At 41.2% G+C, this 17,001-nt stretch overlaps 1 protein-coding gene across 15 annotated transcripts in view; it reads left to right on the forward strand.

Annotated features, from left to right (window-relative positions):
• Window positions 1-13,856, forward strand: part of F13A1 (coagulation factor XIII A chain) — a 208,662-nt gene extending 194,806 nt beyond the window's left edge. For 14 of the 15 annotated variants that reach the window (XM_085537783.1, XM_085537781.1, XM_085537785.1 and 11 more), the window contains 5 exons: window positions 709-862; window positions 1,437-1,724; window positions 5,359-5,519; window positions 8,037-8,173; window positions 11,684-13,856. In XM_085537783.1, the coding sequence (XP_085393909.1) occupies window positions 709-862; window positions 1,437-1,724; window positions 5,359-5,519; window positions 8,037-8,173; window positions 11,684-11,828 (885 nt within the window). In that variant the 3' untranslated portion in view covers window positions 11,829-13,856. Of the gene's footprint in view, window positions 1-708; window positions 863-1,436; window positions 1,725-5,358; window positions 5,520-7,949; window positions 7,980-8,036; window positions 8,174-11,683 lie in introns of those variants that run through there. The other variant, XM_085537790.1, reaches the window with a different exon arrangement.
• The last annotated feature ends 3,145 nt before the right edge of the window (window positions 13,857-17,001 follow it).

Raw genomic sequence — 17,001 nt, forward strand, 5'->3', positions numbered from 1 at the left:
TGCTCCCCAAGTCCAAATGATATTTCTGTAGCCAACTCAGGTTTACTCTGGCTGATGTTCTGGAGTTGCATATAGTAAAATGAATCTACTCGTTGTTGTTGAGTATGTCTAATTTTGAACATGGGATTTCAGTGTAAGTAGTAGGACCTTAATGCAGGGAGGGTAGCCCCACAGAAAGAGATGTGGGAGTTCTGATTGACAGCAAACCAAACATGAGCCAGCAGTGTGCCCTGGCAGCCTAAAGGGCTAATCATCCCTGGGGTGGATTAGGCCCAGCACTGATACTGGGCAAAGGAAGGGGTTGTCCCACTGAGCTCCATACTGTGCAGTTGCATCTCTGGCACTGAGGACAGATATGAGAACCACAACATAAAGAGGGCATCAAACGGTTAGAGAGCATTCAAAGACAGTGAAGGGTCTGGAAGAAAAGGTGTATGAGGAGTGGCTAAGGTGCCTTGGTTTGTTCAGCCCAGAGCAGAGGAGGCTGAGGGGAGGCCTCATGGCAGATCTGAATGTTGGGTTGTCCTATGAGGAGTCAGGAGTGTGGAGCCAGGAGCTGGATTTGATGATCCTTGTGGGCCCCTTCCAATTCAAGATATTCTCTGATTCTACGATTCCAGTATGTCATTGTTTTGAGAGGTGCTGTAGTGACTTCCCTTGCTTTCTCTACTTCCATGTATTTCAATCCTTTCTCGTTTGATTTTGTAGGTGAATAGTGATGTTATTTACTCAAGAATGGGAAAAAATGGATCCCAAGTGATAGAAAAAATTGACACAACCCATATTGGGAGGCTGATTGTGACCAAGGGAGTCGGAACTGATGATATGGTAGACATTACCGAGAACTACAAGTTCCAGGAAGGTAACTTGAAAAGAGTGGGACCGTGCCAACATAGGTTTACCTGAGTCAGATCTTGAACTGTGAATTTACAGACTTCTGGCACTTCTTCCTTTGCATGGAATGCTGCCAACATGCCCTCTGGAACTCTCTCATTTCTAACTCCAGCAGCCTTGCAGATATTTTGATAGGAACACAAACTTTGTTTGCTACTAGTAACACTTCATGCTGAGTAAGCAGTGGTGAAATCAAAGAGCCATCATAGAGCAACTTGAAGCATACAAAGCAATTCAAAGCTTTATATACAGCTGTTTAGACATTCCTTACCCAGGCCTGAGAAGATGTTTGCACAGAGTAAATCAGTGTAGCTCCATTATTATTATTAACTAAGCTATATTAATTTGTTAGGTATAGCTTCAATCTTCAAGACCATCTCAAATGGAAGTTGTAAAGTCTTAATATTAACTTTACCACAGGGATGTTCACTGTTCTCATCCATTAATTTCAAGTGCCATGAAGTGTGAAACATGCACTTTTGCGAGTGGGCTAATGCAATATTCTTGATTCACTTGTTAATTTGATTTTCTTTTATTTTTAGGCTCAGCAGAAGAAAGACTGGCTCTGGAGACTGCTGTAATGTACGGTGTTAAAAAGCAAACTACACAACCCAGCACATATCAACCACAAAAGGATGTTGAGATGGATCTGCAAATGCAAAAGGCAGTCCTTGGCAGTGACTTTAAGGTCACTATAATATTCAGGAACAAGAGCCGCAACTCCTACACTGCTACTACATACCTTTCAGGCAACATAGTGTTTTATACTGGTGTCGCGAAGAGTGAATTCAAGAAACATTCTTTCAGTGCAAAACTGGGTCCTCTTTCATGTAAGAGTCACATGTTTGTTTTCAAACCTACTAACCTTATTTCTTTATTTCTTTATGTCATTAACTGTCACTAACCATGGAGAGAGACAATTCTAGTAGCTAAGAGTAAGATACTCTACTGGGTATCAAGAAGCCCTGATGCCACAGTCATTTAGAGCTGAGGCAGTTTTCTTCAGGCCATTGCTCCCTTCATAGTGCTCTCCTACTCTGAGCTGCATGACTGATTGATTCAAAGTACAAATCTGGCTTTGGAGGATGAAGTGTTTCAGGCTTTGTATATTTTAAGTCATCTAAAAAGTGTATCTATAACTAGAATGTGTTATTATATAGCAGGGGCATTTGTCAGCTGAGGATGCACTCTGAAGGTAGGTGAGTTATCTTCCCCTGTGTAGCACTTGCTTTTCCTTGTGCCTTCTAGACTGTGGTGGGGAGATCATACCTCTTCATTGCTATGGAGAAAGCTGATTGCACAGCCCTGATTTCTACAGTAGCAAGTGTCTGCCAATCACTTGTTCTTACAGGCCTGTGCTCTTAGGTCAGTGAGTCCAGATCAGAAAAAATAATAAAAACATGCTTTAAAGCAAGCTAAGACAGAGTCTTAGATTCCTCTGCTTGAATTCCCTACTGTGGCGGTAAGGAGCAAGGGTTTTGCCTTCTTGATGCTGATACTGGGCAAAAGCAATCTCTGAGTACAGCGGGAGTGGAAGAATGTTGGATCTGATGCTGGATCACAGCAATTCTGGCTGACATCTGAGCATTCTCACCTGTCTTCTCTGTCTTGTCCCATCTCAATAGGCACTGTGAGTCTTCTCAAAGAGGCCGGGTTTCATTTCAGTGAGAAACCCTTGTGCATTCTTTTTCACTTTATTTATTCACTGTTAGTGTGTACTAAAACTGCACATTTTGATTAATCTCCATAAACTAGGTGCCCATTTACAAGGATCTACATTGTGAAAGTTATTGAAAATTCCACCTCCAGGCTACAGCAAAGCTCTGACAGCTGTTTTCTAACTCCTTCAAATCATTTGCAAGGACTTTGGAAAGGGACTGTCTGAGTTGCATTGAACTGTTCCATCAGAACCTATCAAAACACAGTGTGAGGTTTGAAATTTCCTTGCATCGGTTATTAAATATTTGATCTGAAATACTGCAAAACTTCTGGAGATTTGGATAGGCACAGTAAAAAGATCAATTTCAACTACTTAGTATAAATTCCATACCAACTCTATAACGGGGAATTCAGCCATATCATAATAGATGTGTAAATATTGATTATACTTCTTTCTGTGCTTCATGCTTGCTTTCAGGACTTACAATAAAGGTCTTGCACTAAAGGTCTGTGTAAACTATTATCACCCCAAATATGGCTTCTCTAGTGTTTTGAGATTCATCTATCTCCTCTGCTCAATAAATGAAATGAATAGGCAGTGTTTTAAGAATCACCGAGCTTCAGCGTTCATTATTTCTAAGTAAATTGTTTCTGAAAAGCTTCTTGAAACTGTTGTGCAAGCTCTAAGATGACCGATGGTGAGTGAGCACAGAGTAGAGAAAGACACCTAAGAGAACAGAACATGCTTTTTCATTTTATTTTGTGTGTATACAAAAAGTGTGTGTGTCCCCTACTGCCTCTGGCCAAGGCATTATGTTTTAAGCTGCTACCACTTTTCAGTGTGGAAATTAGCTCACCATTAAGTTACGGTCACCAACTTGTAGAGCACTTTGTCCAATAACAGGACAAAAAAAACCCCAACTGTTGCAAGTTATGTCTTCTCTGAAGGTACTACATAAAACTTGAACATAAATCCTTTTGCCTTTTCCTTGGAAAGGAGTACACACACAGGCAGGAATCGTGTCTGAGCAGATGGGCAGTGTGAAGGGAGGCAGCGTAATCATTTGCAGCTGTGTGAGCACAGTCTGTCAGAGGTGTGGTAGAGGGATACCTCCTGAGGCACTCAAGCACAATTTGTAGGCTTCATTCATGCCAGTAAGCGTATACGTATCTGGAGGTAATAAAACACTACAGTATAATAAAGAAGTGTCAAAAGCATTCTTCCAGACTGTGATATTAAAAGAATGAAGCAAACTAAGTATTCAAACAGGAAGTGAATGAATGCATGATTTTCAGGGTAATGATTAAAGGAACTGCGTGGGTTGAAAACATCTTTGAGGATTTGAATAGCTTAAACCTTCCAGAGCCTTCAAAGGTGCTCTCTATTCAGTTATATTTAGTTTTCTTTTTTTTTTTTCTAAAAGGCTGTAAGGCAGCTTGATTTTGTGTCTCCCTTGGCTTTCCCGGGTGCTGAAAGTGGTACTGGCAACTTACCAGCACAGCCAGCGCTAAGGAAATGGAAGTCTATTATTCTTTCTTTTCCCTGCAGTGATTAAATCTAAACAGAAAAAAAATTCTTCTCTCCTTCCACTATAAAGCAAATTCTACTGAGATTGTGACTAATTTATTTATTTATTTACTTATTTGTTTACCTTACACAGATGAGAAATACCTTGCCTCACTTATAATTTATGATCTGGGGGCATTATGGGAATTTCTTTTAAAAGAGATGGAAAGTGAGGGGGAGGTGGAGAGCACATCAAGTAAGTTTGTGGCTGGCCTGGTAAATCCAGGTCAGGTGGTTACCGAGGAAATAACTCTGAAACCAAATCAGGGGCCTGGTTTTGATATAAGCAGATCAAAAATGTGAAAAGGGGTGAGTGTGTTTACCCAGTTGAGTTCAATTATCTCAGTGTGTACCATGTATGTCACAAATATGATACAAATAATGGGTAATGATAATAATTACAGTTAACTAATGGGAGATCTTGATATGTTTACTTGGGTTATAATGAATTTTTTTACAGGCAAGATCTCTAGATCTATATATTCTGCTTGGTCAGTTAGCAGATCTGCCTCTCTGCATCACATTCTCACACCATTGTTGGTCTGGGAATTGCAGTTCGATATGGTTACATTAATGATTCCCTGCATCTCAACCATCTAGCCCAGGGGGACTTGTTCCTTCCAATAATTATTGTCAGGAAGCACATGAAGGCTCTCTGGAGGGCATGCTGGAGACAGGAGGAGTCATTTGCTAAATGTTGTATGCAAGCCCATTAAGGGACAAAGGCAGATATTCAGGCGTGTCCTGGGGAGTAGACAGTCTCCCAAGTAGCCACAAACACCTAAACATTTGCTCTGGTGGCATCCTTGGTGGCATCTCTCTGCTGAAAAGAGAATCAGAGAAAGTGTAGGAATAAAGGGGAAAAGCAAAGATTTACAAGGGCAGCATTCAGGACTGGTTTTAACCTTTGTGTCCAGCAGCTATGTCCTGACAGTGTTGCTTCTTGCTTATTTTGAGGTAGTGCCTGTGAACCTTCAATAGTATCGTGGGCCTGCTGTGACAGGCAGGGGCAGAGGCAATGCACAAACTCAGCCATTACCTCAAGGAGCTCAAAACCAAAATGCAAAGAGAACAAAAAGAGAGGAAATAATGACATAAAGGAGTAAAGGTATTTTGGGCAATAGAAGAAGAGTGATTCTTTGGTGCTGGGTCGCCTTTCTCCAAGGTATTCATGTAACTGCCTTTGAACATGATAAGAGAGTTCAGATGCATCATTTCTTTTCTGTTTCTCCCCTCAGCTAGTGCTTTTGATGTTATGATCACATCAGCTGAGTATCTCAATGACCTGCTGGACCAAGCCTCTTTTCACTTCTTCGTGACGGCACGGATCAATGAAACAGGAAAAGTTCTGGCTATGCAGAAGGCAATGGTCCTGGAAATTCCCATCCTGCAAATCAAGGTATCTCAGGGCTGTGAAGGAGATAAGTGATTATCATGGTGTGTGTGGGCTCTGCGTTGACTTCTGGGATAGTGAGCTGTACATGTATGCATGTCAGACCTCTGGTCTATCTTGAACCTTATGAACAGCTACCCACTGGAGTGTATGAGGGTGTTTATATATGTTACACATTGCACTGAGCAGCCTACACTTGAGTCTGCATTACCTGTAGCAGAGAGCTAGTGTGATCTCAGTGAAGGAAGGAGAGGAAAAGCTGCGAGAAAACTGAAGAAGCTCAAAGGGTGAAAGAGAAATTACTCACTCAAGTCACTCAAGTCTTTGACTACTTCAAAAGTATTCTATTTAAAGCAGCGTTATACAGACACCTCTTGCTGAAAAACAGAATAATGCTATTGCTAAGGCGAATTTGTTTGGAAAGTTTCTGCACTTTTTATGGGAGCTTCTTCCAAACATGGATGGATGATCTGCCTTTGGAACGATGCTTTCAAAGTAGTGCTTTGCTGCCACTCTATGAGGGTACTGTCAGTAGGTTTTTAAACATTTCTGCAGCTGGTGGCATGATACCTCTGAAACTAGAAGGGTAGTGACTGATAGGACACGAACTCTATGTTGTATTGCAAAGACTGCAAGAAGTCAGGTCTGAGACTGAGAGTTCTCAATTCATAAGTGGGCATCCAAACAAACTGCCTCATTTTCAAAAGTGCTGAGCCTTCATCTGCTTTGAATGATCTCACTTGGATCTGTGTTTTTTCCTAATTGTGAAAAATAACAACAAAATTTCAGAGCACCTGTTCAGGAAGCTTCATATAAACATGGCTGTAACTTCCTAAAATTTAGTATTTTGGAAGAAATCTATGTTTATAGACCCTTTTTCTCCATATTATCCATATATCCAGTTTATTTGTTCAGGTTTTCATATAATAATATATGGAGTAATATGACACAGCAGCCTTCCACAGGAAAATAAGAAAAAAAAGTTTTTTAATTATGTAGGTCAAGAGTATAATAAAGTTTGCAAAAATAATCTGCTCTGTTTCAGGAACGATCTGATAGGAATATTATTATTTTCAAATTGAATTTCTTTTCAGTCAAGCTTTCCACAGACCAGATAGACAAAATGGGTGTTGGAAGAAGTGTTTATCTTAAAAGCAGAGTTCTTTCAATTCACTATTTGAACAGGACATCTTATACACGATCCCCAGTTTCAGCTTCAAAACATTTATCCTCCTTCCTACAAAGAAAAGATGATTAGTATATGGGATGTGCTGTTGCCCAATAGCCACATCTTCTAGTAAAACTGAGTTTGTCTCCTCTCTACTTCTTTTTAATATGTAAATATAAGATGAATTTTTAACAGCTGATTTATTTTTTTAAAACATGCTTGTGTATGCATGCGTATGGATGCATTTTTTAGGGAACGTTGCTGTATTGCTTTTTTATGAACTCTGAGGAAGCTATCTCCCTCGTTTTCATCAGATGTCTTCATTGAACATGTTTGTCAGAATGAAGTTCTTAATGGGAAAGTAAAGGAGAAGAACGAAAAGCTTCTTTCCTTTCATATCTTTGGATACACCTTTGATCTTTTTCTGGTTGTCTAAGGAGACTGTCAGAGTTAACAGTAGAGGAAATTACATTTTATTCTAATATAGCTTGACTCCAGATTACAAAGGTAATCTTGGCAAATACAGGTCACGATCTCAGTTGCATGTGTGGGAATTCAGGATGATTTTGAATTCCCTCATGTATCAATGATGTTCAAACATCTAAGTGGGCAATTAAAATAAGGAGGACGTAAGTCCCTTAAATTGGGCTAGGACTTCTGAATATGCCACTTTTTTTGCTAATTCAGATGGTTAAATGCTAATCGAGCGCTTAGCTGTAAGTGTCTCATCTGTTATCCCAGTCAATATATTGGTATTTGTCATGGAGTGATCCCTTACACCAGAGTCTTTCCAGTTTTTTATAACTGTCAGACTCCTTAACTATTTGTGGGAGAACTGCAGACTCCATCATAGCATTTCAGTTTTACTTAGAAGTTACTTCTTAGCTACCTTTCTCAAAGCCCTTTCAAATCTTCTGTGGATCAGCTGGCATCTGCCACTTGTATAATGAAAACCCTGCTGAAGCCATGCACTTCAAGGCTGGCAGGGAGCCTGGGAAGGGGGTAGAATAAGGGAGAATGCCCGTGTTTATCCAGTTTCTCCCCTGCTTGAACCTCAGGTCCAGGACTGTGAAAGCAGATTCCTACTTTCCCTATAGAAATGAGGAATCTCTACCTGTTGACCCATCATGGGTAGAAAAAAAAATGGGTAAAAAAATCTGTAGTGGCAGAATCTATGGGCTCGTCCAATGGTTTTCTTCTGGCTAGACTCTCTCTGCTTTGTGTTCTTCTGCTACATGCTCCATTTCCCCCTCTCTCTTTCCTCACAGACACTGTGTATTTAACCCTATGGATTTCACTGCGAGGCATTTTATTATTACAAGCTTGCAAAGCTTTATCCTTACTTTGTTCTGCAGACTAAAGGTGAGATGGTCGTTGATAGAGAAATGTCTGTGGTTGTGGAGTTCACCAACCCTCTGAAACAAGCCCTGGAGAACGTCACGCTCCGCCTTGAGGGCCCCGGTGTGCTGAGGACAATGAAAAAGGAGTTCAGGTATGGAAGCAAGCACAATGTCCACCTTATTGCTCATGGAAGGCAGCTCACAAGGGACACTTAACTAATGCAGTGCTAAGTAATTCAGATGCTCTCTTTACTTTAAAAATCAGCACATAGAGGAGCCATAGGTCTCAACAGTCAGGAGTTACATTGTCCTTTGTGCAAAGAGAGACTGTGATAACATTTCATCTGTTCAGTGCCATTGTTAGAGAAGTGTTGTGGCTGGAGGTAGCTGCTAATTCAGACGAAGTTTATTCTTTCACTGCATTATATAATTCCAGTTGTGGTGGGTACACAAGCTCTTCTTCCCGAGCCTGCAGAAAAGGAAAGGCTTCAGTGGCCTTCATTATATGCAGTATACACACTGACATGGGAGTGCTTCTACATGAGCAAGTACTTTTCTAAACCCTCTTCCCATTTGAGTTCAGCATTGTAAGCTCGTCATTAACCAGTTCCAGGATATATAACTGGGATCCTTGGAAAATTTTGCAGTCATTGCTTATTCTTGGACAGCCATAGTGATGCTATCTATCATTACCTGTGCCGATCGTCTCCAGGTCTGTGCAAAAGGAGTTTGAAAAATTGCCTGTGCTTCAGTAGCTGCATAATTTTTCGGTATTATCTGCAGCCAGTAGGGGAGGTCTGAGCCTGATGGCACCTGGTCCAGGGATAAAGAGATCAAAACCTGTCTCCAGAGTGGAGCTGGACAGAAAAACGACTGTGAAAGGGCATACTGCGCTTGCTTTGTGCACGTGGTGTGTCACAGATGCTGCTGAACGTGACTCAGCACAGTCCACAGGAGTTACACAAGTTGCAGCAGTAGCCCTCCATGCTGCCCAGCTGTTCCAGCCTCCCTGTTGTTCTGCATCCTTCGTGTTCCAAGAGATGCAGTGGGCTGTTCTCACCTTCAAGGATGCAGGAGTTGTCAGGTACATCAAAGGCACAGGAGTTAGGGAGAAGCATGACTCACAGAACAGACGTCATTTTCCCTCAAGTCACCATGTTTTCCCCTTTGCAGTTGTGCCCTTGGCATCATTAAAAAAAAAATGGAAATGGATCAGCTTAGTCATTTTAAAATTTGTGATTTAACTTCTCTTAGATGAATGAAGGCTGCAGGTTATACGCACAGAGGACAGTGCAGGGAGCAGTTTCAGTTTATTTAAATAATAATCACATTTGCCTCCATGCATTCAGAGTGATAAATGGCTCCTGTGTGTGATGGCTCAGCATATTACACAGAACCATTCATCACTGAATTCTCTCTCAGGAAAATCGGATTGGGGTGGCTTTACTACACTTGCTAAGGGAATTAAACCTATTCTGGGCCTTCCCCCTCCTTCCATTTCTTCCGCATCCATCAGCAACTGTTACAAATGGGACTTGCCCTTAAGCAATTTTTTGTGGGGATGAGACTTTTGATCTCGCAGTATTTTTAACACAGCTTTTCTATATTATATGGGTCACTCCACAAGACAGGTGTGTGTGATCCAGTTGATGCAACATTATTATGGGAAGGAAGTTGCGTGGGGACTTCTACCTTCATTATTCACAAGTGATGTTTCACTATTAGCTGGAGGCAGATGAAGAACATTACTTATGGAACAGCCTTTGGTGGCAGCAGTGCCTACATGGGGCATAGTTTTCGCACGACAGTTGAGAATTAACCATTAAGTGATGGATATTGTTAAAAGGATTTTAGCCAAGCACACCTCCATGCATGCTAGCATGTAAGTCACTTAAGGGTGTTCTTACATATCAGAGCTTGGCTAGCATTAGCATGTGTAGAGGGAAGTAAATTGTTTTATTAGTCAGAGAGTAGAGAAACAGGAGAAGGTGGGTCTGGTTTCCCAGCACAACTGTTGTGTTCCTCCACATATATGTACATATGTATGCAGAGATAATAGCAGTATAAATCAGAGATGATAGCACTGTGCCCTCTCACTGGGGCACTGTGAAGAAGTGGTCTGAGAACCTTCATCCCCCAGATGCACATTAAAATAGACTGAACCTTACTGCACAGACTTGTATAGTGTCTTCATCACTTTCTGTCCAGATCATCCCTTGCAGATCATTCACATAACTTCCAGAGTAAAAGTAGTATTTAACCTTGTGCTGCAATTGAAGTCATCGCTTTATCATGCTGCCATTTTAGCGGGCATATGATGAAGCAGCTGAGGGGAATAGAACATCTCTGTTAAGATGTAAAGAACAAAGATAGAAAGAAGGAAGGCTCTGCAGTCAGTCTGCACATGCTCACACTAAAAACGTGAGCTTCTTTTCTAAAACTGGGTGCATGCCCCAGGGTGCCTAAGACTGTATATGCAAAATGCAGAGCAGTGTTGTGTAGAAATACCCAAGCTAACCGCTAAGAATGGCTCTTATTCTTGCAGAGACGGACTTGCACTAAAACAATAATTAGGTGGGAGGATCCTCAGCCATCTCATTTAGTGTTAATAAGTTTTCTTATCTTGTCACGACTCATGCTAAGCCTGGGCAGCCAGTGTGTGCTGACTCTGGCATAGGACATGACATCTAATAGCTAAATCCTACCAGATGAGAGTTTGCAACCCTGACTAAAGTTTAAATTTTTTTTATTCCTGCTTTATTCAGCTATTTACAGAGGATTATACCCATGTGGGATGAGGATGCTGTCTCAATTCGTAGTCCTCTTAATGCTGAGAAAAATAATACTCACTTTTATAAACAGATCCTCGCTATGCCACCTCCTTTATTCCCTTAACACAGCTATATCCTGACATCCCCCTAACATAATCAATTGATCAATATCAGCCTTCAAAGTCTGTACACAGAAGATAGTGAAAGAATTGAGAAAACATATTAATTTTCAAGGCTCTCTGTGCATTTTAATTGAAAATCAGGAGCAACGCAGAATACGTTTGGTTTATACTATGGGTTAGGAGTAGTCCTGTGTAACAGAAAAGTAACACTAATGGCAGGACTCACAAAAACACTTCGACTTACTTGTGTGGACACAGAGAAGTCATCTGAAATGGGGATTGGTGAGGGGATCTCCTGAAGTTATGTCTGTGGCAGAGGGGCTCAGCAGCTCATCAGCACTATGCCAAGTTCCCATGAGGATAGCGTGAGGTTATTTGAGCATTTATTTGGTTATTTAAGGAATCACCAAATGGGGCCTATAGTACGCATGCAAAATGGAAATATAAAGTAGAAAAAAGGATGTTGGCTATAAAGAAGTTCATTCTGAAAGTGGTCATGAGAGGAAATGGCAGGAGACAGAGGAAACCTGATTCATTTTGGAAATTTAGAATTAGCCTCGAGGAAAGGCTAGAAAAGGCTTTGACAGAGCTAGTGCTGAGAGGAATGGAAAGTGGAGGAAATAATTTATAGGACACTTATGAGAATGGGTGAAACATAAAACGATTGAGACATGTTATACTGTCCACGTTCTGTTTCTCTGGTTCTGGATCAGGTTCAGAGGATTGTCTGACTGATGGCTATACTGTTATTTTCCTTTTTTTTCTACAGGCAAATCCCAGCAACGTCCACCTTGATCTGGGAAGTAAAATGTATTCCAAAACGACCAGGGTTACGAAAGCTGATTGCAAGCCTGAACTGTGATGCTTTGAGGCATGTGTATGGTGAGCTGAATATCCAGATTCAGAAACCGTGAAGCAAGGTGCCATCTTCATCCTTTCATTTTGGTCTCATGTTTCAAAATACCACATTTGAGGAGGTAAAAAAGACAGTGATAGAAATCTGCTTTTTGTTATTTTGATCATCCTTGAGTTTCACTAAATTCAATAAGGAAAAGTAAATGGCAACACAAGGGAGAGCATAAAAAGAAATCTGTATGGTAAATGACTCAAAATTAGATACACGTAATCAAAGGTAATTCTAGGCCATATTATTGCTGTAGTTCACTTGTATTTATGGTCTTTTGCAGTAGTGCTGCAAGGGAATCTGAAAGGCTCCATTCACCAAAGTAGTCTGAACTTTAGTTTTAATTAAGGCCTGATATTTCACTGAAAAGAAAAAAAGGAAGAACTCAGTGTTATAAATTCTTAGAGTGAATTACACAACCTTATGGTAGATTGTTCAGGCTGCAATAAAAACAGGTATTTCTAGCTAACAGGACTGCTTTATCTTACAGTTTTATAATTTTAGTTAACGGAGATCACGCTTTGCTGGAAGAACTTATTAGGGTTTGATATCTTCCAAATATTCCCAGCTCTCAGTTCTCACTTGCCACTTAACTGTGCTTTTTCTCTTGTTTTTTCATATGTCTGTGCATCCATTCATAGTCACTCTTTTGCTTCATGCCCTCATCCCATCCCTTGTTCTGCTAATATACTATTCCTCTTGTTTGAATGATGAAAATTCATGGCTTTTCATACTTCACCTTAGAGTTTGTCACATCAATCTTATGTTTTCTGGTCACATCTCTTGCATATGGTATGTTCCCCATTCTTGTCTGCCTTTTCTTCTCTCTCCATTTCTCATGTGTGTGTTCTGGGGAGCTATCTGCCCAAAGCAGCCCAGGCTCTTCCATCTGGCACATGGAGCAAAGGAAAGTGTGGAGTAGCCTGCCAACCCACAGGCCTAACAAACATCCCATGTGAACTGTGACCAAGAGTCCCCAAGAAATCATGGCCTCTACAAAATCAGGTCCTGTTACACGGACAACCCTGGGAAGGTTGAAGGACAGAAGCTCAGCTTACAGGCATAAACATACATCCCAAGGTTCAAAAACGCTGCAAGCTGGTCAGCTTTCTGCCTTACTTGCAGCATGTTCCTCTGTGAGGTGCAAAGAGGCCTCCCGAAGCCTTGATCCTCCCCTGAAGTCTTTCTAGCCCATAGGCTGCTCTGGATCTGTGGTTCCCACTCCACTTCATAGAACCGTTCTGAACCGTGGACTCCCATGTGCTAGGAGAGAAAGCTGTGTGTGTGTGTGGTCATTTCTCATCCCTCCTGAAACCCTTCTCAGGACCTTTTTCCACACAAGGCAAAAATGCACATGCCACAGTCCCATGCCCAGCTGTGGCCACTCTCTGCTAGTCATAGTGGGTAAGAGCACATATCATACTAACAGGACAGGTGAGATAACAGTTCCCCAAGAGGTTAAAAGGAACCTCATGCTCATTTAACACCATGGCTTTACTGTGCCAGGTCATTCTGTGGTCTCATTAGTGAGATAGAAGGGGAGGCAATTTACCTTCTGCTCTCCTTCTTGCTGCATGTGGCTTCCTGCAAAACTGGTGACCAATTGTTAAAAATAAGTAAGCCCAGGAGGGGAGAAATGCAGGTTGCCCTTTTGCTGAAATATGTGGAGCAAAGCAGAGATTCACACCACACCACCTCATCTGTTCAGTGAATAACTCTGTGTTCTCGAACACCAAACCCTTTGGGGCTTTTGCTTCAGGCATGGTGACACACTCATTTTGTGCAGCTTATGGGACTGTATTTTACACTCTGCAATGTCAAAGTCTCCCAGAGAAGTTCTCTGGGGCACAAGGGACAGAACAGTATGTTGTAAATGCACAGCGACCATCTCTGTTAAGTAATTAAGCAGTTTTACTGGAGTCTAAATCATCTAATACAATTATCCATTTTTTTGCTCTTGTCTATAAACCTGCTTTCCATTCTAATCTTTTATTACCGCAGTGTAATAGGAATTTACAATAAAGTATATCTGATCACACTCACGTTGTGTGTCCTGTATTTCGATCGATTGCTTCTTCTGTGTTGCAGCACTACAGACACCACTTGCTGCATCTTAAGATGAAAATTTGGCCTCTTAACTATAGTGATAAAGGTGCCTTCTGGTGCTGGGGAGGAAGTCTTGCCTTTATCTCAGAAAAAAAAGGGTGGGGGAGGGGAGATGAAGGGGAGAAGCACATTTACAGACTGTTTGATTGCCTTTGTTTTTCTTTCTAACAATTGTCTGCCTCATGCATTGGAGAGGGTGAGCACATAGTTGTGCTAGGAAAGAGAATGACTGGTTTCTCCTAGAAACTGCTTTAACGTGTCAGAGCTCATTAAGAAGCCTATGTTCTCCTAATGAAATCTTACCTGCATCCCACTTCTACACTGTCTTTCTCTCAGGTAAATATTCTAAGACACTTTACTATCAGCCATTAAACTGAGTAATATGCACTGGGAAACAGGAAATCATTTAATAGATATTTTGCAAAGGGATATATGGGAGCAAAGAGACATTCAGTGATGGCTGTGAAGGAGGCCCGGGATGTCAGCAGCTCCTGGCAGTGCTGTACCGATCTGCTTACAGAAACTTAAGGATAGAATAACAGTGGTCTCTAGGATTTCAAGTACTCATCCATTGTGCATGGGTTGTTGAATGAGAAAACCTGACTGAAGATGCAGGGAGTGCTCTGATAATACCATATATATGCATAGAAAATGATAATCAGGCCTTTTGCTTTTCACCCTGTGATCCAGCCAAGGTCATTTGAGCATGCATACTAATAGCATCCTACATATTGTTTTTTTCTTTGTTGGTTCACAGACTCATAGTAGATCTGAATTTACTATATGTGATGCATTTTACTCACACTAGTTACTAGTTTGTTCTCTCTTGTTATCTCTGCTCAGGTACTCAGGTTGTATTCCTGTGATGGTCAGTAGTTAATCACTGGGAGCTATTCTGCAGCCTTGGGCCTCTGACATCATCCTGTCAGCTCCTGTTATCATCCCATGTAGTGGGCCTTTGTACTGCATTATATTTTAGGCTCAGAAGTAGCTTGTTCTCCACAGAAGAGCTACCTGCTATTCCTGTCCATTGGTTACCAAATATATGTGTAAAAATAAACATTTCACCATGTTATAGTAGAAAGCAAAGAAGGAGCTAAAATGAAATCAGTAATAGACATCAGGTCATTAGATAATTGCTCTTACAGCTAAACAAATCACAGACAAATCCTGACAAGTCCCAGTGCCCATGTTGTTAGCTTATCAGCAAGCTGTGACCTTTCACAAGCAATGACAGCATCTTATTTGTGGAAAAGAATCAGAAAATGTGACTAAGCATCGGCTCATGACTAGTTCTGCCAGTGATAATTAGTTTGAACTGAAACTAATTAATAAAGTGCTCTGCTGAATGGGTGACAGCTTCCTTCCACCCTTTTCTCTTTCTGGGGCCTTATATACAGCCCTTTTATGTCTACCTATTGTCTTTCTATGGAGGAGACTGTTGTGTTGCCTTCTGAGTGGTTGTGTGATGGAAGACTAGGTAAAAATTGGGTGAGAAATGTATTTGAGCTTGTTCAAGGCAAAATTAATAGGCCTGTTCTGAAAGAGGGAAGTCAAAGCATATCATGAGTGTTGTTAGAGGGAGGGGGATTTCCATTTGTTTTGGAGCTGGCCTTATAGTTGGTACCAAGCAGGGACATTGGAATAGCACCTGTAATGGAAGACAGTGATGAGAGGGTTTGACTCCTGCTTAATGACAAAACTGAAAAGATTTGAGTTGAATATTGAAGAAAGCAAAGAAGAACTGAACGGTAAAAAGGGAAAATATGGCCCAAAGTTATTCAGAATGGAGATTCCTGGGGGATCATGGTGGGCAATGAGGGAGAGAGCTTTAAGAAAAAGGCCCTAAGGCTGTTTCCCTGAGGACATGGAAGTGACAGGAGCATGTGGCAGTGGTGGCAGAATCCCAACTGACAAATCTTTTTCGTTCTTAGGAGGTCTACCTTGGTCACTTTCTTCATGGAAACTGTTCACACCTGTGACTGTTCTTGTGTCTCTCCTCTGTACTTCTTCCAGTATCATGTCCTTTTAAGTACCATTAAAAAGACAGAACAGCTGTTTTAAACATCTGTAATTTGAAAGGAAGTGCTAAGGAGTGAATAGCCTACCTGTACAGGGAGAATGTTGGTCTGCTGGGACCCAAGTTCATTAGGAAAATGGTCAGGAGATCATATGGTCAAGGTCTATACATGTCATTCAGTCTGAGGGTGTTGAAGCTTTTGATATTAGTAAAGAAGTACCACCACTGCTCACTCCATAGGAGGCCCCAATAGACTGTACTCCATAAGCAACAGTCAAAATGCACTTTCAGATGTCATAGTATTAAAGAAACATCTCCACTCTCCCACGAGTCCAGTTTCTAATCAGCAGGACATCCTGATGCTGTTCTGTGGTGTGACAGTGTTCACTGAGGGCACCTTTACAGTAATCTGGATGTATCTGTTCATGTGACTGTACCACAATACAGCTGTTGGGAACTTGCCTCCTGTTAAACCAAATGCAGTGTACACCAGTGCTGGTGTAAACTGGCTCCAAATCCCACTGGCAGCTGTGGAAGTTTACCCTACTGTTTGCTTAAAGTACCAAGTTGGTTGGGCTTGTTTTCCTTTATGCAGCAAACAACTTGAGCTAATTTAAGTACTGTTATGAAGATGGCGTTTCAAAGCCCCTGCTGCCTGAACAGTTTAGTTTATAGGAAACCATTTTCATATAGTAAGATAAGCTTTGCAGAGGGTCATTATAAACCTCAGTGTGACATACTGGTGAATTATTATATTTCAGCTGGTTAGGTAAGGTAGTCACAGTTTTTTACACTAGAAAACAATGCATTCCAACCAGCCAGCCCTGGAAGAGCTTTTAAGTAATAAACCCTGCTCCCAAAGCTATGTTGGTCTCATCAGCATTACTAGAGCCTGAGGAAAAAAAATGCCTTTGTGTTCAGAGATGCTTAGCACTGGGGATGTGCCATCATCAAACTGCAAATTAACTTGCATCCAGCTGTGGTTACAACTGAAAGCGTGAGGTTAGGCAAATGAGAAAAGCCATCATTTAAGGGAAAAATGGTAAGAAAAAAGCAG

The sequence above is a fragment of the Coturnix japonica genome, chromosome 2 (assembly GCF_054131305.1).
Source record: "Coturnix japonica strain WE chromosome 2, WE-NBRP24, whole genome shotgun sequence".
NCBI classification, from domain to species: Eukaryota; Metazoa; Chordata; class Aves; order Galliformes; family Phasianidae; genus Coturnix; species Coturnix japonica.